We start from the raw sequence: 23,129 nt of genomic DNA on the forward strand, positions 1-23,129 counted from the left end.
ATGATATCGGCCTGCATCGATACACTGGGTGACGATGGGATAAACATATCGATAGAAAGGTCGCGATACGATATGGAACATCAGAGACTAGGATGGGATAGACATCGATATATGACCTCAGGGCTCGATACTCAAGATCATACACAAACGCTTAGTTTACAGGAACCACAGCACACCCACCAAACTATAAATGCTTATTTGTTCATGCTCGATGCTGTAAAGTTACACATATGAAATCTTTCGGGAGTTGAAATACGCTTTTCTTTAGCGATCCGACTGTCGTATTGGGTCCAAGTTACCGACATCTAGACATGTTTGACGTCAGACAGGAAAAAAGGAGGGATCCAAACATGGAAGTGGGATAGATCTCTTCTAAGTATATTACATTTTTTAGCTAAACCTTCAAAAATATAATACCTTTCTTCAATACATTATGCACTCACATATTTATCACGTCCAGTCTGCTCTCGCGTGACCCTGTTATGCTTGATGTTAGCACATAGTGTCGCATCATAGATCAGCCTGTGACGTCAGGCGTTTATGACGTCACAAATCAATCCCATGTCTCGTTTACACAAAGCGTTTCTCGCAATAAGGCATCGAATCAATTTATTGTCGTACGTGTACCTTGGACAGAGCGGGTAACCCTTCGAGCAACCCCGATTCAAACCTTTGTCTCCTCCTCAGATACCGTGCGCGCTACAGCCAGGCAGAGACTCCAGGTTACGCAACCTATGCTGGCCGTATGAGGCGACTCAATAGATCGGGTGGTGGGGCTCGATGGCTAACTTGATTGTGCGTCACCTTGACAGTGAGGGCATTGCTCATAATACCAATCACTGGATTGGCTGGTCCTGACTATTTCCAGGTCGGCCTCATATAGCTGGTAAACCTATTACATACATCGATTCAAGAATTGTGTAAATATTGTTTTTTGTTACGGAAATTTAAAGTTTCGCGAGTACTACGAAATGTGGTTGAAGACAGTGAGTAGAACTGAGTGCGAGCGACCTTGGTGTATATTTCTCTATTTCGGTGTTTAGGACACGCCTTTGTCCATGGTAGGTCTGAGTTTTGTGAAAAGTATGACGACAGTACAGGGACAAAATCGTCTGTGGAATCTGTAGATATGTTGACTTAAATGCACCCTGCTGCGCCGCCACGGCTCAGTGCTATAATCCTCGTCTCTCAGAGTCAAGTGCGAGGGGGAATCGAGGACCGACAACGTCCTGCTAATGGGGTGTGACATTGCAGAAATTAATTCTTTCAAGCCGAGAGAGTCTGTGAGAGTGGTTGTAGAGAGGAGTTAGAGATCTCAACGCCCCTCCTCCACCCTCCCCCACCCCGCTCATGTTGCCTGTGTGTGAGCGTCTCCTAGACACGACCAGCAGATCACCCACACTACTTGCACTCTCTCAAGTGCGGGGACTGCAGTTGGAGTATGAGCTTAACAGTGTCTGTGCTGGAGGCGAGATAAATCGCCGGAGAACCCTTGGTGCTACTGTGTCACCAGGAGACCAACCTGGTTGCAGAGGAGAACCCATAGACGGGAACCCGGGCTCGCAACAAGTGTGACTCCTGCACTGCACAGTGTGGTGATGTCAGTGACAACCTAACAATACAATGTGCAGCAGACGACAACACGGTGCATTAGGCAAGTGCCGGTGAGAGCAGACAGAGTACGTCCCAACAAGCCACAAATGGACTGTAGGTTGCAAGGAGAAACTTGTCAAGGATTGTTCTGCCATCTTGTGTTCTCTCACTGGGTCTGTGTAGTGGCAGCCTATCTTGATCACAGGTCCTCTCATCTCAGAGCGTCCCCTCGTCACAGGACGTCCCCTCACCACATAGCGTCCCCTTAGCTCAGACTGTCACCTCTCGTGAACCCATCAGAAACATGGAGGCCCCACTTGACTTGAGCGATCTAGAATTACGGTGAGTACCTTATACCTGTGTACCTTACACCCTGCCTATGCGGTCAGTGCTGCAGTAAACCCATACATCAGTACCCAATAATAATAATGCATTTCCCTCGAGCTTCAATGTACACCAGATACTAATACATCGTTTCCACAACATTTGCCATTCATGGTTTGCATTGCCCTCCGTTGTAGAGAGCAGCTTCGCCAATGGCTAAAATTCCTGCTGTTATTGTCACTTGACACGGACGCGAGTCTGTGCGATAGTCAGAACTGGATAGATTTCTCGTAGTGAAGGGTAAACTATCTTGGATAGATTCCATGGAGTGGAGTGTATCTTGGATAGATTCCTTGGAGTGGAGGGGACACTATCTTTGATAGATTCTATGGAGTGGAGTGTATCTTGGATAGATTCCTTGGAGTGGAGGGGGAACTATCTTTGATAGATTCTATGGAGTGGAGTGTATCTTGGATAGATTCCTTGGAGTGGAGGGGCCACTATCTTTGATAGATTCTATGGAGTGGAGTGTATCTTGGATAGATTCCTTGGAGTGGAGGGGCCACTATCTTTGATAGATTCTATGGAGTGGAGTGGGAACAGTCTTCAGTAGACCTTTTGGGGTGAAGTGGGTATACATTCCTGAGTAGACTGCTGGGCTGGAGAGACTCTATCTTGGATAGATTCCATGGAGTGGAGGGGACACTATCTCGGATAGATTCTATGGAGTGGAGTGGGAACAGTCTTCAGTAGACCTTTTGGGGTGAAGTGGGTATACATTCCTGAGGGTAAGTTGGGTACACTCTTATGCAGATACTATTGGGAATGTAGGCAACGTCTTGAGTAGACTCCCTAAGAAAGGTCGGACGTTGGGTCAGTCATACTGAACACACTGCTTGATCAAACCTTTTTCAATATCAATAAACTGGGTGATCTTGTCAATCAGACACGAGTATTTTATGGCATCATTGTCTGGCTGTGTCAACGTGACCCTGGGCGCGTGCGACTGCCAGGGTGTCTCGCTGGCTCGCGCGCACTGGGAAACTCCATAATGTATGTCCACAAACCCATTGTGAAGTGTTTGATCTAGGGGAGTATCAGTGTTTACCATATAATCTCATGGGGTGTCGGTAAGTAAGGGAGGCATGTGTGTGTGTGTGTGTGTGTGTGTGTGTGTGCATCACTTCACCTTTAACCCAGTTCCTTTAGCCAGTAACGCGTACCGTGTATTAAAACAGGAAGGGGTGCGGATTGTTTCATGCTCTATGGGGTTTGAGGGGAGAGTTAAAACAAGCCACCCCTATCATAGGAGTGAAGACACTAATACCTGATCGCCTGTACACATACGGCAACACGTCGGATCTTAATGTGTTGTCTGCTCTTAAACAACAGAGGATATCACAAGCGTATATATTAACATGGTTCAGAGTGAGTCACGCCCCTCCTTCAGATATCAAACCTCCTAGGTCAAGATCCCCACTTTATACAGGCGAGATCAGACATGGGATTATCTGGTAACTGGCAGGTTCGCGACAGTGAAGTTGTTCGCTGGGGGAAAAAAACTTTCTAAATCATACAGTGTAGTAGTGATAGTGTCGTCAGGCAGTGTGCTATCCATGTGCTAAGTTTAGTGATCATCTGTCCCAGGAAGAGCATCCTTGCCCGCCAGGACCAGCTTCAGGACTACCGGAAGACAGAATCTGGCGAGAATATGCAAACGCTCCGTCAACAAACCCATAGTGCGCCACCTGGTGGCCGTCAGAACTTCCGGCGATTAACTATTGACAGGTCAAAGACCATCAGCAGGCAGGGCAATGCAAGGTCAGGGGTTACGTCAGTTAATAGGTCACGTGCCTGTACTGCTGGGAATGGAAACCCCAGTCGACGTTGTGAGAAGACGTCCTTTCGCCCCGTGACAGGTGTGACATGTGAACGCCACAACAACGTCCGGACCCATATCAGCAGGGACAGCGTGGCCACATTCTGCCTTGACGACGACTACAGCGACCCAGAACCAGACGAGAAGCGTACGTATACCTTTACCACAGACCATATACCATCGGTCTGTGCCTTTACATAAACCGCCGGGCCAAACAAAGAAAAGCCTTGAAAATACCTGCTTCACTCTGTTCAGTACTTTATACTGTAAACTTGCGACCCTTATGTTCATTGATACGTCATGTGCACGTCACCTGTCGTGAGGCCTACTGATTGATATATCGCCTATCATAAAATACATCACCGTCGAATATAAACCATTTGTTTCATCAAACAGGGGAGTGTACTTTCTTCTGCACGTCAGTTTGGTTGATAGATTTAGTCAAAACACGGACATGTCGATTCGAATATTGAAACAACACAAACATGGACTCACGCCCAGTAGGCAGTGCAGTGGGACGATTTTTGGCAACGTTTGATAATTCTCAACTGATTATAATGGCTTGACTACATTTAATTGCAATGAACGAGAAAGAGGAAACTAATGCGTGTTGGTGTTGATGTCTTGATGCCGCAGCTTCGCCAAGGAAGACGTCCTTGGAAGGAGGCGATGAGAGTCGCCATGTCTACCTCGCCGCCTGTCGGAAACTAAACATCGTTCCCTCCTCCTCCTACCTAAGATGCGTGCGAAGCAAGGTCGTCAAGCTCAACCATCAGGGGCTCACAGTTCGAGCGGTCAAGGCAGTTTGTATATCACTTGTGGTAAGACGTCACCCTCCCATTGTTTATATGGTGAAACCCCGTTCTTCCATTATCAACGTCTATGCGTGACTGTGTGTGCCCACGCTTCGTTAACGGTTACAGTCTGGGTAAACGGGTTTCACTGAATGAAGGTAGGAGGAAATCATTCAGCTGACTGACTGACTGTTGCAGGAACAGCTGACGGTGACGGAGCTCCACCTGGCAAGCAACGACATTGGAGACGCAGGCTTACGTTGTGTAGTCGACATACTGCACCACAACTCAATAATACACGTGCTGGTGAGTTAGTTATACACGTGCTGGTGAGTTAGTTATACACGTGCTGGTGAGTCAATGATACACGTGCTGGTGAGTTAGTTATACACGTGTTGGTGAGTTAGTTATACACGTGCTGGTGAGTTAGTTATACACGTGCTGGTGAGTCAATAATGCACGTGCTGGTGAGTTAGTTATACACGTAAATCAAGTTTACAAGCGCCGGTGAATCAATTATACACTTGCTGGTACGTTTTATACACGTGATAGTGAATCAATCATACAGTTCTGATGAGAGAATAATGCTGGTAAGTCAATAATGCACGTGCTGGCGAGTCAGTAATGCAAGTGCTGGTCAGAAGATTATACACGTGCTGGCGAATAAATAATACACATCACTTCTACACGTACATACTTCAGCACGAGTTCACACACAGCATCCACGCAGTTGTTCGTCACGTGTGCCTGCGACCTTCAGTGGTGACCTCCATGTGGCGAAAGTAACGTGACGTCACTTGTCAGATAGCCAGGCAGGACTGTACTTCTGTTTGTTTGTTTGTTGTTTAACGCCGCACTCATCAATATCCCACCTATATGACCGGGATCCCATTAGTCGCCTATTACGACAAGCATGGGTTACTGAAGACCTATTCTAAACCGGACCTCCACGGGTTGTGTGTAATGCGATTAGTTTGAACACGTGCGATGTTTATCACGTAGTTGCTGCTGCTGTTGTTGATGTTACTATTGTTGCTACTGTTGTTGTTGATGTTACTATTGTTGCTGCTGTTACTGTTGTTACTATTGGTGCTGCTGTTGCTGCTGTTGTTACTATTGGTGCCGCTGTTGCACAGGACGTGTCCAACAATAATCTGCGTTCCCCTGGTGCCGTCATGTTGTCGGGTCTGTTGGCGGAGAACGATTCCCTCCAAGTTCTCAAGGCTGCTGGTGAGTCTCTCCTGGAGTGAGTGAGTGAGTGATCGAGCTGTGCAGACACATGTTTGTTCCACAAATTCCTCTCCAAACAATGTAACATGGGTATCTTACCCACGTGTAGTAGTCTATATGTTACCCACGTGTAGTAGTCTGTATATTACCCATGTGTAGTAGTCTGTATGTTACCCACGTGTAGTAGTCTGTATATTACCCACGTGTAGTAGTCTGTATGTTACCCACGTGTAGTAGTCTGTATATTACCCACATGTAGTAGTCTGTATGTTACCCATGTGTAGAAGTCTGTATGTTACCCACGTGTAGTAGTCTGTATATTACCCACATGTAGTAGTCTGTATGTTACCCACGTGTAGTAGTCTGTATATTCCCCATGTGTAGTAGTCTGTATATTACCCACGTGTAGTAGTCTGTATGTTACCCATGTGTAGTAGTCTGTATGTTACCCACGTGTAGTAGTCTGTATATTCCCCATGTGTAGTAGTCTATATGTTACCCACGTGTAGTAGTCTGTATATTTCCCACGTGTAGTAGTCTGTATATTACCCACGTGTAGAAGTCTGTATATTCCCCATGTGTAGTAGTCTGTATGTTACCCACGTGTAGTAGTCTGTATATTCCCCATGTGTAGTAGTCTATATGTTACCCACGTGTAGTAGTCTGTATATTCCCCACGTGTAGTAGTCTGTATATTACCAACGTGTACTAGTCTGTATATTCCCCACGTGTAGTAGTCTGTATATTACCCACGTGTACTAGTCTGTATATTCCCCACGTGTAGTAGTCTGTATATTACCAACGTGTACTAGTCTGTATATTCCCCACGTGTAGTAGTCTGTATGTTACCCACGTGTAGTAGTCTGTATATTACCCACGTGTACTAGTCTGTATATTCCCCATGTGTAGTAGTCTGTATATTACCCACGTGTACTAGTCTGTATATTCCCCACGTGTAGAAGTCTGTATATTCCCCACGTGTAGTAGTCTGTATATTCCCCATGTGTAGTAGTCTGTATATTACCCACGTGTAGTAGTGTGTATATTAACCATGTGTAGTAGTCTGTATATTCCCGACGTGTAGAAGTCTGTATATTCCCGACGTGTAGTAGTCTGTATATTCCCCATGTGTAGTAGTCTGTATATTCCCCATGTGTAGTAGTCTGTATATTCCCCATGTGTAGTAGTCTGTATGTTACCCACGTGTAGTAGTCTGTATATTACCCATGTGTAGTAGTCTGTATGTTACCCACGTGTAGTAGTCTGTATATTACCCATGTGTAGTAGTCTGTATATTCCCCACGTGTCGTAGTCTGTATGTTACTCACGTGTAGTAGTCTGTATATTACCCATGTGTAGTAGTCTGTATATTCCCCATGTGTAGTAGTCTGTATATTCCCCACGTGTAGTAGTCTGTATGTTACCCATGTGTAGTAGTCTGTATGTTACCCATGTGTAGTAGTCTGTATATTACCCATGTGTAGTAGTCTGTATATTCCCCATGTGTAGTAGTCTGTATATTCCCCACGTGTAGAAGTCTGGATGTTACCCACGTGTAGTAGTCTGTATGTTACCCATGTGTAGTAGTCTGTATATTCCCCATATGTAGTAGTCTGTATATTCCCCATGTGTAGTAGTCTGTATATTCCCCATGTGTAGTAGTCTGTATATTCCCCACGTGTAGAAGTCTGGATGTTACCCACGTGTAGTAGTCTGTATATTACCCACGTGTAGAAGTCTGTATATTACCCACGTGTAGTAGTCTGTATATTACCCATGTGTAGTAGTCTGTATGTTACCCACGTGTAGTAGTCTGTATGTTACCCACGTGTAGTAGTCTGTATATTCCCCACGTGTAGTAGTCTGTATATTCCCCACGTGTAGTAGTCTGTATATTCCCCATGTGTAGTAGTCTGTATGTTACCCACGTGTAGTAGTCTGTATATTCCCCACGTGTAGAAGTCTGTATATTCCCCATGTGTAGTAGTCTGTATGTTACCCACGTGTAGTAGTCTGTATATTCCCCATGTGTAGAAGTCTGTATATTCCCCACGTGTAGTAGTCTGTATGTTACCCATGTGTAGTAGTCTGTATATTACCCATGTGTAGTAGTCTGTATATTACCCATGTGTAGTAGTCTGTATATTACCCATGTGTAGTAGTCTGTATATTACCCATGTGTAGTAGTCTGTATGTTACCCATGTGTAGTAGTCTGTATGTTACCCATGTGTAGTAGTCTGTATATTACCCATGTGTAGTAGTCTGTATATTACCCACGTGTAGTAGTCTGTATATTACCCATGTGTAGTAGTCTGTATATTCCCCACGTGTAGTAGTCTGTATATTCCCCATGTGTAGTAGTCTGTATATTCCCCACGTATAGTAGTCTGTATGTTACCCACATGTAGTAGTCTGTATATTCCCCATGTGTAGAAGTCTGTATATTCCCCACGTGTAGTAGTCTGTATGTTACCCACGTGTAGTAGTCTGTATATTCCCCACGTGTAGTAGTCTGTATATTCCCCACGTGTAGTAGTCTGTATATTAACCATGTGTAGTAGTCTGTATATTCCCGACGTGTAGAAGTCTGTATATTCCCCACGTGTAGTAGTCTGTATATTACCCACGTGTTGTAGTCTGTATATTCCCCATGTGTAGTAGTCTGTATGTTACCCACGTGTAGTAGTCTGTATATTCCCCATGTGTAGTAGTCTGTATATTCCCCATGTGTAGTAGTCTGTATGTTACCCACGTGTAGTAGTCTGTATGTTACCCACGTGTAGTAGTCTGTATATTCCCCATGTGTAGTAGTCTGTATATTCCCCATGTGTAGTAGTCTGTATATTCCCCACGTGTAGAAGTCTGGATGTTACCCACGTGTAGTAGTCTGTATATTACCCACGTGTAGAAGTCTGTATATTACCCACGTGTAGTAGTCTGTATATTACCCATGTGTAGTAGTCTGTATGTTACCCACGTGTAGTAGTCTGTATGTTACCCACGTGTAGTAGTCTGTATATTCCCCACGTGTAGTAGTCTGTATATTCCCCACGTGTAGTAGTCTGTATATTCCCCATGTGTAGTAGTCTGTATGTTACCCACGTGTAGTAGTCTGTATATTCCCCACGTGTAGAAGTCTGTATATTCCCCATGTGTAGTAGTCTGTATGTTACCCACGTGTAGTAGTCTGTATATTCCCCATGTGTAGAAGTCTGTATATTCCCCACGTGTAGTAGTCTGTATGTTACCCATGTGTAGTAGTCTGTATATTACCCATGTGTAGTAGTCTGTATATTACCCATGTGTAGTAGTCTGTATATTACCCATGTGTAGTAGTCTGTATATTACCCATGTGTAGTAGTCTGTATGTTACCCATGTGTAGTAGTCTGTATGTTACCCATGTGTAGTAGTCTGTATATTACCCATGTGTAGTAGTCTGTATATTACCCACGTGTAGTAGTCTGTATATTACCCATGTGTAGTAGTCTGTATATTCCCCACGTGTAGTAGTCTGTATATTCCCCATGTGTAGTAGTCTGTATATTCCCCACGTATAGTAGTCTGTATGTTACCCACATGTAGTAGTCTGTATATTCCCCATGTGTAGAAGTCTGTATATTCCCCACGTGTAGTAGTCTGTATGTTACCCACGTGTAGTAGTCTGTATATTCCCCACGTGTAGTAGTCTGTATATTCCCCACGTGTAGTAGTCTGTATATTAACCATGTGTAGTAGTCTGTATATTCCCGACGTGTAGAAGTCTGTATATTCCCCACGTGTAGTAGTCTGTATATTACCCACGTGTTGTAGTCTGTATATTCCCCATGTGTAGTAGTCTGTATGTTACCCACGTGTAGTAGTCTGTATATTCCCCATGTGTAGTAGTCTGTATATTCCCCATGTGTAGTAGTCTGTATGTTACCCACGTGTAGTAGTCTGTATGTTACCCACGTGTAGTAGTCTGTATATTCCCCATGTGTAGTAGTCTGTATGTTACCCACGTGTAGTAGTCTGTATGTTACCCATGTGTAGTAGTCTGTATATTCCCCATGTGTAGTAGTCTGTATATTCCCCATGTGTAGTAGTCTGTATGTTACCCACGTGTAGTAGTCTGTATATTCCCCATGTGTAGTAGTCTGTATATTCCCCATGTGTAGTAGTCTGTATATTCCCCATGTGTAGTAGTCTGTATATTCCCCATGTGTAGTAGTCTGTATATTCCCCATGTGTAGTAGTCTGTATGTTACCCACGTGTAGTAGTCTGTATATTACCCACGTGTAGTAGTCTATATATTCCCCACGTGTAGGAGTCTGTATATTACCCATGTGTGGTATTCAGTGTATGATACAAACGTGTAGTATTCAGTGTATGTTACAAACGTGTGGTATTCAGTGTATGTTACAGACGTGTAGTATTCAGTGTATGTTACAAACGTGTAGTATTCAGTGTATGTTTCAAACGTGTAGTATATAGTGTATGTTACAAACGTGTAGTATTCAGTGTATGTTACAAACGTGTAGTATATAGTGTATGTTACAAACGTGTAGTATTCAGTGTATGTTACAAACGTGTAGTATATAGTGTTTGTTACAAACGTGTGGTATTCAGTGTATGTTTCAAACGTGTAGTATATAGTGTATGTAACAAACGTGTGGTATTCAGTGTATGTTACAAACGTGTAGTATATAGTGTATGTTACAAACGTGTGGTATTCAGTGTATGTTTCAAACGTGTAGTATATAGTGTATGTTACAAACATGTTGTATTCAGTGTATGTTACAAACGTGTAGTATTCAGTGTATGTTTCAAACGTGTAGTATATAGTGTGTGTTACAAACGTGTAGTATTCAGTGTATGTTACAAACGTGTAGTATTCAGTGTATGTTACAAACGTGTAGTATTCAGTGTATGTTACAAACGTGTAGTAGTCAGTGTATGTTACAAACGTGTAGTATTTTCTGTATGTTACAAACGTGTAGTATTCAGTGTATGTTACACACGTGTGGTATTCAGCGTATGTTACAAACGTGTAGTATTCAGTGTATGTAACAAACGTGTAGTATTCAGTGTGTGTTACAAACGTGTGGTATTTAGTGTATGTTACAAACGTGTAGTATTCAGTGTGTGTGTGTGTGTGTGTGTGTGTGTGTGTGTGTGTGTGTTACAAACGTGTAGTATTCAGTGTATGTTACAAACGTGTAGTATTCAGTATATGTTACACACGTGTGGTATTCAGCGCATGTTACAAACGTGTAGTATTCAGTGTGTGTGTGTGTTACAAACGTGTGGTAGTCAGTGTATGTTACAAACGTGTAGTATTCAGTGTATGTTACACACGTGTGGTATTCAGCGTATGTTACAAACGTGTAGTATTCAGTGTATGTAACAAACGTGTAGTATTCAGTGTGTGTTACAAACGTGTGGTATTCAGTGTGTGTTACAAACGTGTAGTATTCAGTGTATGTAACAAACGTGTAGTGTTCAGTGTGTGTTATAAACGTGTGGTATTTAGTGTATGTTACAAAGGTGTGGTATTCAGTGTATGTTACAAACGTGTAGTATTCAGTGTGTGTGTGTGTGTGTGTGTGTGTTACAAACGTGTAGTATTCAGTGTATGTTACAAACGTGTAGTATTCAGTGTATGTTACACACGTGTGGTATTCAGCGTATGTTACAAACGTGTAGTATTCAATGTGTGTGTGTGTGTTACAAACGTGTGGTAGTCAGTGTATGTTACAAACGTGTAGTATTCAGTGTATGTTACAAACGTGTAGTATTCAGTGTATGTTTCAAACGTGTAGTATATAGTGTATGTTACAAACGTGTAGTATTCAGTGTATGTTACAAACGTGTAGTATATAGTGTATGTTACAAACGTGTAGTATTCAGTGTATGTTACAAACGTGTAGTATTCAGTGTATGTAACAAACGTGTAGTATATAGTGTATGTTACAAACGTGTAGTATTCAGTGTATGTTACAAACGTGTAGTATATAGTGTATGTTACAAACGTGTAGTATTCAGCGTATGTTACAAACGTGTAGTATTCAGTGTATTTAACAAACGTGTAGTATTCAGTGTGTGTTACAAACGTGTGGTATTCAGTGTATGTTACAAACGTGTGGTATTCAGCGTATGTTACAAACGTGTAGTATTCAGTGTATGTAACAAACGTGTAGTATTCAGTGTGTGTTACAAACGTGTAGTATTCAGTGTATGTTACAAACGTGTAGTATTCAGTGTATGTAACAAACGTGTAGTATTCAGTGTGTGTGTGTGTTACAAACGTGTAGTATTCAGTGTATGTTACAAACGTGTGGTATTCAGTGTATGTTACAAACGTGTAGTATTCAGTGTGTGTGTGTTACAAACGCGTAGTAGTCAGTGTATGTTACAAACGTGTAGTATTCAGTGTATGTTACACACGTGTGGTATTCAGTGTATGTTACACACGTGTGGTATTCTCTGTATTTACACAATATACTACCAGCGTGTTATATGTTATGTGTATCACCCACTGTGGCATCCTCTTTACACTTGTTCCTGTCGAGAATTATTTTCACAAAGTTATTTACAAGATAGACACAATTTTATGGATAACAACTTCTTTAATACTGTAAAAAGCCATGTTATCCATATAATTGTGTCTATCTTGTCAACCGCCAACTTCTAAGTAATGCCTATCAAACAAGACAAAGTTATTTGTTACCGAATTTTGGTTTCCAGGCAACCGATTCAAGGAGGGAGATGCCGGGCAGCTTGGCGAAGCACTCGCAGTAAGTCCAGCACTCCAACGCTCACACTTATGTTTTGAAGAAATACCCGAGTACTTGTCCTATATATGGTTGACTTTGCCACCTTTCGTTTTAGAAGAATACAACTTTAAGAAGCCTTGATTTGAGTCACAACGAGATTCGAGATGGCGGCGGCAGGCTAGGCAAATGTCTCGGTACGTCACATAGCAGTTTACAGGAAGTCATACAACATCTTCCCGAGGCAAGGGAGTTAACTGACTACGAAAGTCCAGTTTTCACCCTTGTCGAACTAGGCTTGAATTTATTAGTTATATTTTCGCTGGCTTTACGAGTCTAAACATTGTCCAATAAAAGGTCGCGTAACGAAATAGACATCCGGCTCGTAAACAACAAAGCGACTGCCAAGAAGATTTTGGTCGATTATAGGATTCACAAAGTAGGTGTACAAGCAACTCCTCGTCGACAGATATTTACCAAATCTTTTGATGATTTCAAAATTTGAAGCATCAGTGACAACACTGATGTCCGATTCATTTACTTATTTTTATTGGTTTTATTTTCAGTTGGACAGTTTACATGCCTTTGCATGTGTTTGTGACGGGTTGAAGTAGGATACATTCACCTTTTCGCGAACACCTGGTATCATCGCTGTTTGATAGTGATTCATAAACACATGCTCATGATCTAGTCGGAATCGTACTTTCAGCCGAGATTTCTTATGAATATGGAAAGGTTTTTGTTGCTTTTATTAAATCAAGGTGCTCAAGTGATTTGAGGCACTTAAGAGGTAAGACCCGTTTTATTACAATGTAGATCTTTATTATCAATCAGATTGTCTTGACTGGGCTCCGCCATTTTGTTTGAAGCAAATACAAGTGATAGAAGAGGCGGAATCTGTAATTGGTCAATAGGAGGGACATACAACTCGTACAATAGCCATTGGGGGCGTTTTAATCGTGCCACGGAATTCCAACCTATTTCGGCGAGGGTGGAAACTGGACTTTTATAGTCACTTATCTCCCAACGCGGGGTTGTCGACCTACTCCAGCTCAACCGTTTGTATGTTGGTTTTAAACAGACGAATTCTGTCTGATAAACGTACATTTACTTATGGAGGCACAGGTAGCCCAGTGGTAGAAGGCAGGGCTCCGGAATCCTGTGTTTGAATCCCTGATTCTACCAAAAATATGATCCTGGTGTGTCTGCACCAAGGATGTGCTGGTTGGTTTATACAAGTGCCAAACACCGACAACCTGCGACTGGGTTTACATTACCAATCAATCTGACTTCGTGATGCCGCACAAATATTGTCAAGCCATCCACCAACTGTAAAGACAATGTGTCTCCCTGCAGGGCTCAACTCGGCGTTAGAGACGCTGAACCTGAGCTGGAACCACCTGAGATCGGCGGGTGTGGCGGGGATGGCTGCTGGAATCAAGGTAATGAAACATCAGCGAACAATACTTTCATCACATCATTGTATATAAGAGCAGCTTCAAAAAGTCAAAAGGTCACTCGTAGAACATATCATCAGTTACAGCAACCTTGTCATTGATCCCTTTACTTCTTGTGACCCGTGAAGATCCGGGGTAGAATGGGTCTTCAGCAACCCATTCTTGTCGTAAAAGGCGACCATGCTTGTCGTAAGAGGCGACTAACGGGATCGAGTAGTTGATGCATGTCATCGTATCCAATTGCGTGGATCGATGCTCATGATATCAATCACTGGATTGTCTGGCCCAGACAAGATTATTTAGAGACCGTCATCATATAGGTGGAATATTGCTGAGTGCGGCGTTAAATATTTCTGTCAAGAATGCACTAAGCACCAGGTGAGGCAAATCTACTTGAGCTCCTGTTTCAGGGGAACACCACCCTGAGGAGTCTGGACCTGTCCTGGAACGGGCTGGGGACGGAGGGGGCGAGGACCGTTGGCGGGGCCCTCAGGGAAAACACAACCCTGGAGGAGCTGGCTCTCAACTCGTGTCGTATTGGGCAGCAGGCACTGGGCGACCTCCTCAAGAAGATGCAGTCCAACAACACATTGAACACGCTCAGGGTGACGCCAGTACCGCAGTCCGTTTAGCAACCCATGCTTGTCGTAAGAGGCGACCATGCTTGTCGTAAGAAGCGGGATCGGGTCGTCAGGCTCGCTAACTTAGTTGATGCAGGTCATCGTATCCCAATTGCGTGGATCGATGGTCATGACGTCAGTCACTGGATTGTCTGGTGTGGGGCGTTAAACAACAATCAAACTAATCAAGAGCATTCTGTTTAGCCGATGGACAATACTACTCTTGGCAGGATTAAACCTCCACACCAATGAATTTCTACGCCTCTCTCAATAAAAATTGCAATGTGGAATCTTCAATCTGATCTAGTTCCAGTTGAGTTAAGAAGACATATAATGAACTTGCAGATTAGACAAAGTCATGATAGAGGTAACATGAAGTGAATAATGACAAGCTTACTGTGATATTTCAGCTGAGCAATAATCCAATCACCCACCAGGGGGCGGTGTATCTCGTGGAGTTTCTCAGAGACCACCCGTCTATGCAGATTCACACAGTGGAGATATCGGTGAGGAATGTTGACATGAAGTACCTCTGTCATTGTTTCACGAACTCTGTAAACCCATGCTCACTGTACTTTGGATCTCATAGCATAAACTGATGGTCATTGGACTGATTGTAGGCATGTAAATAAACTGATGGTCATTGGACTGATTGTAGGCATGTAAATAAACTGATGATCATTGGACTGATTGTAGGCATGTAAATAAACTGATGGTCATTGTGCTGACTGTATGTATGTAAATAAACTGATGGTCACTGTGCTGATTGTAGGCATGTAAATAAACTGATGGTCATTGGACTGATTGTAGGCATGTAAAGAAACTGATGGTCATTGTGCTGATTGTAGGCATGTAAATAAACTGATGGTCATTGTGCTGATTGTAGGCATGTAAATAAACTGATGGTCATTGTGCTGATTGTAGGCATGTAAATAAACTGATGGTCATTGTGCTGATTGTAGGCATGTAAATAAACTGATGGTCATTGGACTGATTGTAGGCATGTAAATAAACTGATGGTCATTGTGCTGATTGTAGGCATGTAAATAAACTGATGGTCATTGTGCTGATTGTAGGCATGTAAATAAACTGATGGTCATTGTGCTGATTGTAGGCATGTAAATAAACTGATGGTCATTGGACTGATTGTAGGCATGTAAATAAACTGATGGTCATTGTGCTGATTGTAGGCATGTAAATAAACTGATGGTCATTGTGCTGATTGTAGGCATGTAAATAAACTGATGGTCATTGTGCTGATTGTAGGCATGTAAATAAACTGATGGTCATTGTGCTGATTGTAGGCATGTAAATAAACTGATGGTCATTGGACTGATTGTAGGCATGTAAATAAACTGATGGTCATTGTGCTGATTGTAGGCATGTAAATAAACTGATGGTCATTGTGCTGTTTGTAGGCATGTAAATAAACTGATGGTCATTGTGCTGATTGTAGGCATGTAAATAAACTGATGGTCATTTTGCTGATTGTAGGCATGTAAATAAACTGATGGTCATTGGACTAATTGTGTGCATGTTAAAAAACTCATGGTCATTGGACTGAGTGTGTGCATATAAATAAACTGATGGTCACTGTGCTGATTGTGGGCATATAAATAATCTGATGGTCATTGGACTGATTGTGTGCATGTAAATAAACTGATGGTCATTGGACTGACAGTAGGCATGTAAATAAACTGATGGTCATTGGACTGACTGTAGGCATGTAAATAAACTGATGGTCATTGGACTGACTGTAGGCATGTAAATAAACTGATGGTCATTGGACTGATTGTGTGCATGTAAATAAGCTGATGGTCATTGGACTGATTGTAGGTATGTAAATAAACTGATGGTCATTGGACTTGTTGTGTGCATGTAAATAAACTGATGGTCATTGTGCTGACTGTATGTATGTAAATAAACTGATGGTCACTGTGCTGATTGTAGGCATGTAAATAAACTGATGGTCATTGGACTAATTGTAGGCATGTAAATAAACTGATGGTCACTGTGCTGAGTGCGTGCATGTAAATAAACTGATGGTCATTGTGCTGATTGTAGGCATGTAAATAAACTGATGGTCATTTTGCTGATTGTAGGCATGTAAATATACTCATGGTCATTGGACTAATTGTGTGCATGTTAAAAAACTCATGGTCATTGGACTGAGTGTGTGCATGTAAATAAACTGATGGTCACTGTGCTGATTGTGGGCATATAAATAATCTGATGGTCATTGGACTGGTTGTGTGCATGTAAATAAACTGATGGTCATTGGACTGACAGTAGGCATGTAAATAAACTGATGGTCATTGGACTGACCGTAGGCATGTAAATAAACTGATGGTCATTGGACTGACTGTAGGCATGTAAATAAACTGATGGTCATTGGACTGATTGTGGGTATGTTAATAAACTGATGGTCATTGGACTGACTGTAGGCATGTAAATAAACTGATGGTCATTGGACTGATTGTGTGCATGTAAATAAGCTGATGGTCATTGGACTGATTGTGGGTATGTAAATAAACTGATGGTCATTGGACTTGTTGTGTGCATGTAAATAAACTGATGGTCATTGTGCTGACTGTATGTATGTAAATAAACTGATGGTCACTGTGCTGATTGTAGGCATGTAAATAAACTGATGGTCATTGGACTAATTGTAGGCATGTAAATAAACTGATGGTCACTGTCCTGAGTGCGTGCATGTAAATAAACTGATGGTCATTGTGCTGATTGTAGGCATGTAAATAAACTGATGGTCATTGTGCTGATTGTAGGCATGTAAATAAACTGATGGTCATTGGACTGATTGTGTGCATGTAAAGAAACTGATGGTCACTGTGCTGATTGTAGGCATGTAAATAAACTGATGGTCACTGTGCTGATTGTGGGCATATAAATAATCTGATGGTCATTGGACTGATTGTGTGCATGTAAATAAACTGAGGGTCATTGGACTGACTGTAGGCATGTAAATAAACTGATGGTCATTGGACTGACTGTAGGCATGTAAATAAACTGATGGTCATTGGACTGATTGTGGGTATGTTAATAAACTGATGGTCATTGGACTGATTGTGGGTATGTTAATAAACTGATGGTCACTGTGCTGATTGTAGGCATGTAAATAAACTGATGGTCACTGTGCTGATTGTAGGCATGTAAATAAACTGATGGTCACTGTTCTGATTGTAGGCATGTAAATAAACTGATGGCCACTGTGCTGATTGTGGGCATGTAAATAAACCCATGGTCATTGGACTGACTGTAGGCATGTAAATAAACTGATGGTCATTGGACTAATTTTGTGCATGTTGATAAACTGATGGTCATTGGACTGACTGTAGGCATGTAAATAAACTGATGGTCATTGGACTGACTGTAGGCATGTAAATAAACTGATGGTTATTGGACTAATTGTGTGCATGTTAATAAACTGATGGTCATTGGACTGACTGTAGGCATGTAAATAAACTGATGGTCATTGGACTGATTGTAGGTATGTAAATAAACTGATGGTCATTGGACTGACTGTAGGCATGTAAATAAACTGATGGTCATTGGACTGATTGTGTGCATGTAAATAAGCTGATGGTCATTGGACTGATTGTGGGTATGTAAATAAACTGATGGTCATTGGACTAATTGTGTGCATGTAAAGAAACTGATGGTCACTGTGCTGAGTGTGTGCATGTAAATAAACTGATGGTCATTGGACTGATTGTGTGCATGTAAATATACTGATGATCATTGGAGTGCTTGTAGGCATGTAAATAAACTGATGGTCATTGGACTGATTGTGTGCATGTAAATAAACTGATGGTCACTGGACTGATTGTAGGTATGTAAATAAACTGATGGTCATTGGACTGATTGCAGGCATTTAAATAAACTGATGGTCATTAGACTAATTGTGGGTATGTAAATAGATCGTGAGACGTTGGGATCCTAAACAATGGCCCTATCAGTTTTATTCCCGATTACCTCCAGGTTTGTTCCCTGATCGTGTCCCCAATCCTTCAGTTCACCCGTTTGTTTCTGCAGGATGTGGTTGTTTCGGGGGAGTTCTCCAGACTGATCGACAGTGTGAGGTGTTTCCGGCCGACGTTCCGCGTCGTCCACGGGGACATCCTCAGGGGTAGGGATGCTGTGTTGAGCGAACTACAGCTACCGAGGATGAAGGTGCGTGACCCGCTTGTGGTGGTGATGGAGCATGTGGATTCCCAGGATATGAGACTAGTGGACCTGTTCACGGCCCACGACTCCGACAACAAAGGTGCCGTTTCCCGCCAGGACTTCATGAGAGCGATAAAGGTACAATGGGAAACAGGAGCACATGCACGTTATCGTTATGATAAATCCCTCAACCGTCCAAATAAAACTTTGACAAACATAATCATGTTGCCAGTAAAGAGGACACCATGCAATGCGTGCAATATTCGGTGCTTAGCAAATATTCTGTAGATTCTGGGAGGCTCATACTCACCTTTCAGACAGCTATTGGGGGCCGACCATTTGATACTCGGAGGGGTTGTGTGGGTTATGTGTGTGTGTGTGTGTGTGGTGGTGGGGGTGTGGTGGGGGGGTGGTGGGGGTGGGGATGGGGGGTGGGGGTGGGGGGGTATGAGTGTCGAGATATATTTTAAGCTACAGCTACAAAACCTGATATTTTTGTATTTATAACGATGAGACCTCCTTCCCACACACACAATCACACACAGTGGACGGTTTTCTACAACTAGTAATTGCTCTACATGTGCTGCTCTGTGTCCAGGAGGCGGGGGTGAACCTGGATGAGCGGCAGGTTCAGCGGCTTGTGGACATGCTTGACAGGGACTGCAGCGGGGAGATTGACTTCGTGTAAGTGGTGTACATAATCGAACACAGATCTTACTTGAGTACCATTCTCATTTTTACACGAAGGAAAGTGACAAAATCTTTTCCATCTCTGCTGCAGTAGAAATCGTTGTACTATTCCGACTGCATGCATATGACAAGCAACAACTGTCAAGTCACTAATTGCTACGTCATAACCTACGCATACTTGAAGGTTGTCCGTGTTCTAGACAGACTAAACGGCTGTACAGTAGTGGCTTGGAATCAGAACTCAACCCTCTGTTTGACTGTGTAGGGATCTGATCGACAGAGAGAACAAGTACAGGAAACTCCGGGAAGTGCGCGTCACGTCAGGAGTTGGGAGTCGGGGCATAACCACTGCGACGGCAAGCCAGAGTGTGGCTTCCGACCAACTTATCCCAGCAGACGCCAAAGAGAAACACAGGTGGGCACTCACGGGTTCTTTATGCTCCATAGGGGACGGTATGGTAGCCTTGTGGTTAAACCGTTCGCCCGTCACGCTGAAGACCTGTGTTCGGTTCCCGACATGGGTACAATGTGTAAAACCGGTTTCTGGTGTCCCCCGCCGTGATATTCCATACATATTGCTAAAAGCGGCGTAAAGCCATAATCACTCGCTCATGTTGTATAAAATAGCAATCAAAAGGCACATTTTTTGGACAAGGTGCTGCCTTAATGCAGAGGGAGTCATTCTGTTTGACCGATGGTGTCACCCTGTCGTATCCCAAAACAGAACGTGTTCCCCTTCATATACATACATACATACATACATACATATCTGTGTGTGTGTGTGTGTGTGTGTGTGTCTGTGTTCCATTAAGAATGTAATGGCTTTCCCTAACCTACCTTTCTTGACTGTCTGATCAGTTCATAGCACCGCACACATAAGTATCTTAATTTTTACATCTGGAATATTTTTATTGCAGAAAGTGATGAGTGAAATTTATCAGGAATAACCTGATGCACACTACTCAACATATCCTCAGTTCAGCTAAAGGAAATGTGTTAGCCGAGTCGAGACAGTGTTGTGGGTATGGAGACCCCATATAGAGGCACATTACGCCAGTACTTAAACCTGCAGCTAAGTCGGCGGCACTGCGTGGTCGTTGTGTGCGGCGGCATCTACGTGGTGGTCGTGTGGATGTTGTTGATCGTGTTCCTATGTACAAGAACGGCGCATTGAACCACAAGGACTGTCAAAGTACAGAGAGCTTATAGTTAGTACGTGTAGCTGGTTATAGTTGCAGTCTTCTTGAGAATAAATAAGCGATGATTACGTTTTCTTGGATAAAGGGGTCATTGAGGAACTCTGAGCAATGTGAATGTTCATTAGTACTTGATACCAGAAGTGTTTGTTTATTTGTTGCTTAACGCCGCACTCAGCAATATTCCAGCCATATGACGGCGGTCTGTAAATTAGGATCGATGTCATGCATTAACCAAGTCAGCGAGCCTGTCGCCTATTACAGCAAGCATGGGTTGCTAAAGACCTATTCTACCCCGGATCTTCATGAGTCACCACAGTCGCAATATGGACATCATTACCATAGCTTTTTTTTGTCGAGGCAGGAATAATTGTTGTACACATCTCTCTTGAGTGGGTGGGTGGGTGGGTGGGTGGGTGGGTGGGTGAGTGAGTGAGTGAGTGAGTGAGTGAGTGAGTGAGTGAGTGAGTGAGTGAGTGAGTGAGTGAGTGAGTGAGTGAGTGAGTGAGTGAGTGAGTGAGTGAGTGAGTGAGTGAGAGTATATCTATGTGTACTACAAGACGCCTATGGATCTATTCTGGATGAACTTCAAAACCAGGAAACTCTCGGTGTCCTTGATGCAGAGTGGTGAACGGACCCCAGGCAGCAGTATTACGGTAGTAAGGAGTCCTGACTTATTGTAGGCCCGTGAAGATCCGGGGTAGAATAACCCATGCTTGTCGCAAGAGGCAACTAACGGGATCGGATGGTTAGTCTCGCTGACTTGGATGATCATCGTCATCGTATCCCAATTGATGTCAGTCACTGGATTGTCAGGTCCAGACGCGATTATTTACAGACCGACATCATATAACTGGAATATTGCCGAGTGCGGCGTTAAACAACACACAAACAAACAATATAAAGTGGGGAGCTGTGTTTGTTTGAGAAATCACAATAGCATGAAAAACTGCGACAATGGCAACCACACAGACGGGCCTATCTGTTTGTAAAGATCGGGGTTGGTCCAACCTTGGTCATTAAAGTAGAAATCTTGCTACCACTTTTGAAAACCTCCCGACTATCCTACCTTCGGTGATTCCCTCAGCGATAAGAGAGGTAAAGTGCATTGTACCGCGAGGAGCGTGACTCCAGCCTGTCCAGCCTACCTCTATGAACCTGTGGGACAGGTTTACTTACAGTGAGCCAATTTGGTAACATTGACTGCGATTCCTTCTATTTGTACGTATATTTTGTCATTTCATACTTCATACAAATATACACGACTTTAAGGTAGCCCAAACTTACCGGACAGTTACCATTTTTTAAACAATACTCCAGTGCGTCCTTCGATGTACTGCCTAATTACAAGAAGATTCAAGACATTCTCGGATTTATATATTTTTGTCATAAACCTCAGACTGCATGTCAGAGCATACATACGTGTTTTAAAAATAAAGTGATTGTACATAACTGATTCGAACCTGTGTTTTTTCATCTACATGTGCTTTCCCCCTAGATCCGTTACCACAAAGCGTTTAATGTTTGTTCACCGTGAATACGTATTCTGCAATAAAGAACCCTTTTATTTTACTTTCTCCACCCACCCGCCACCTCTGGGAAACCATTTGAGATGAGACACACATAAGTATCTGGACCAGACAATCCCGTGATTGATGTCATGAGCATCGGTCCACGCAATTGGGATACGATGACATGCATCAACGATGTCAACGAGCCTTACCACCCGATCCCGTTAGTCGCCTCTTACGACATGCATAGTCGCCTTCCCCACTTAAAAGGCGGAAGCAAACCCTATATCACAACACAGAGCACCAAAGTAGCAATATGGACATCATTACCATAGCTTTTTTTGTCGAGGCAGGAATAATTGTTGTACACATCTCTCTTGAGTGGGTGGGTGAGTGAGTGAGTGAGTGAGTGAGTGAGTGAGTGAGTGAGTGAGTGAGTGAGTGAGTGTATGTATATCTATGTGTACTACAAGACGCCTATGGATCTATTCTGGATGAACTTCAAAACCAGGAAACTCTCGGTGTCCTTGATGCAGAGTGGTGAACGGACCCCAGGCAGCAGTATTACGGTAGTAAGGAGTCCTGACTTATTGTAGGCCCGTGAAGATCCGGGGTAGAATAACTCATGCTTGTCGCAAGAGGCAACTAACGGGATCGGATGGTTAGTCTCGCTGACTTGGATGATCATCGTCATCGTATCCCAATTGATGTCAGTCACTGGATTGTCAGGTCCAGACGCGATTATTTACAGACCGACATCATATAACTGGAATATTGCCGAGTGCGGCGTTAAACAACACACAAACAAACAATATAAAGTGGGGAGCTGTGTTTGTTTGAGAAATGTTTGTCAGAGCACCAAAGTAGCAAAGAGCTGCTTCCATTCCAAGTTTCA

The 23,129-nt window shown here is 43.0% G+C and overlaps 1 protein-coding gene across 1 annotated transcript; it reads left to right on the top strand.

The window, feature by feature from the left end:
• Nucleotides 1–1,896: 1,896 nt before the first annotated feature.
• On the top strand, nucleotides 1,897–20,466 carry LOC139444099 (leucine-rich repeat-containing protein 74B-like). Its single transcript, XM_071225005.1, has 14 exons — nucleotides 1,897–1,935; nucleotides 3,565–3,944; nucleotides 4,433–4,617; nucleotides 4,789–4,896; nucleotides 5,727–5,820; nucleotides 12,550–12,599; nucleotides 12,694–12,772; nucleotides 13,932–14,017; nucleotides 14,443–14,637; nucleotides 15,063–15,158; nucleotides 18,706–18,975; nucleotides 19,436–19,521; nucleotides 19,793–19,942; nucleotides 20,445–20,466. Exons 1-14 carry the CDS (start codon nucleotides 1,898–1,900, stop codon nucleotides 20,449–20,451), a joined length of 1,824 nt encoding a protein of 607 aa, XP_071081106.1. The 5' UTR covers nucleotide 1,897; the 3' UTR covers nucleotides 20,452–20,466.
• The last annotated feature ends 2,663 nt before the right edge of the window (nucleotides 20,467–23,129 follow it).

The sequence above is a fragment of the Haliotis cracherodii genome, unplaced genomic scaffold (genome assembly GCF_022045235.1).
Source record: "Haliotis cracherodii isolate W230 unplaced genomic scaffold, xgHalCrac1.p SCAF_5, whole genome shotgun sequence".
Classification (NCBI taxonomy): Eukaryota; Metazoa; Mollusca; class Gastropoda; order Lepetellida; family Haliotidae; genus Haliotis; species Haliotis cracherodii.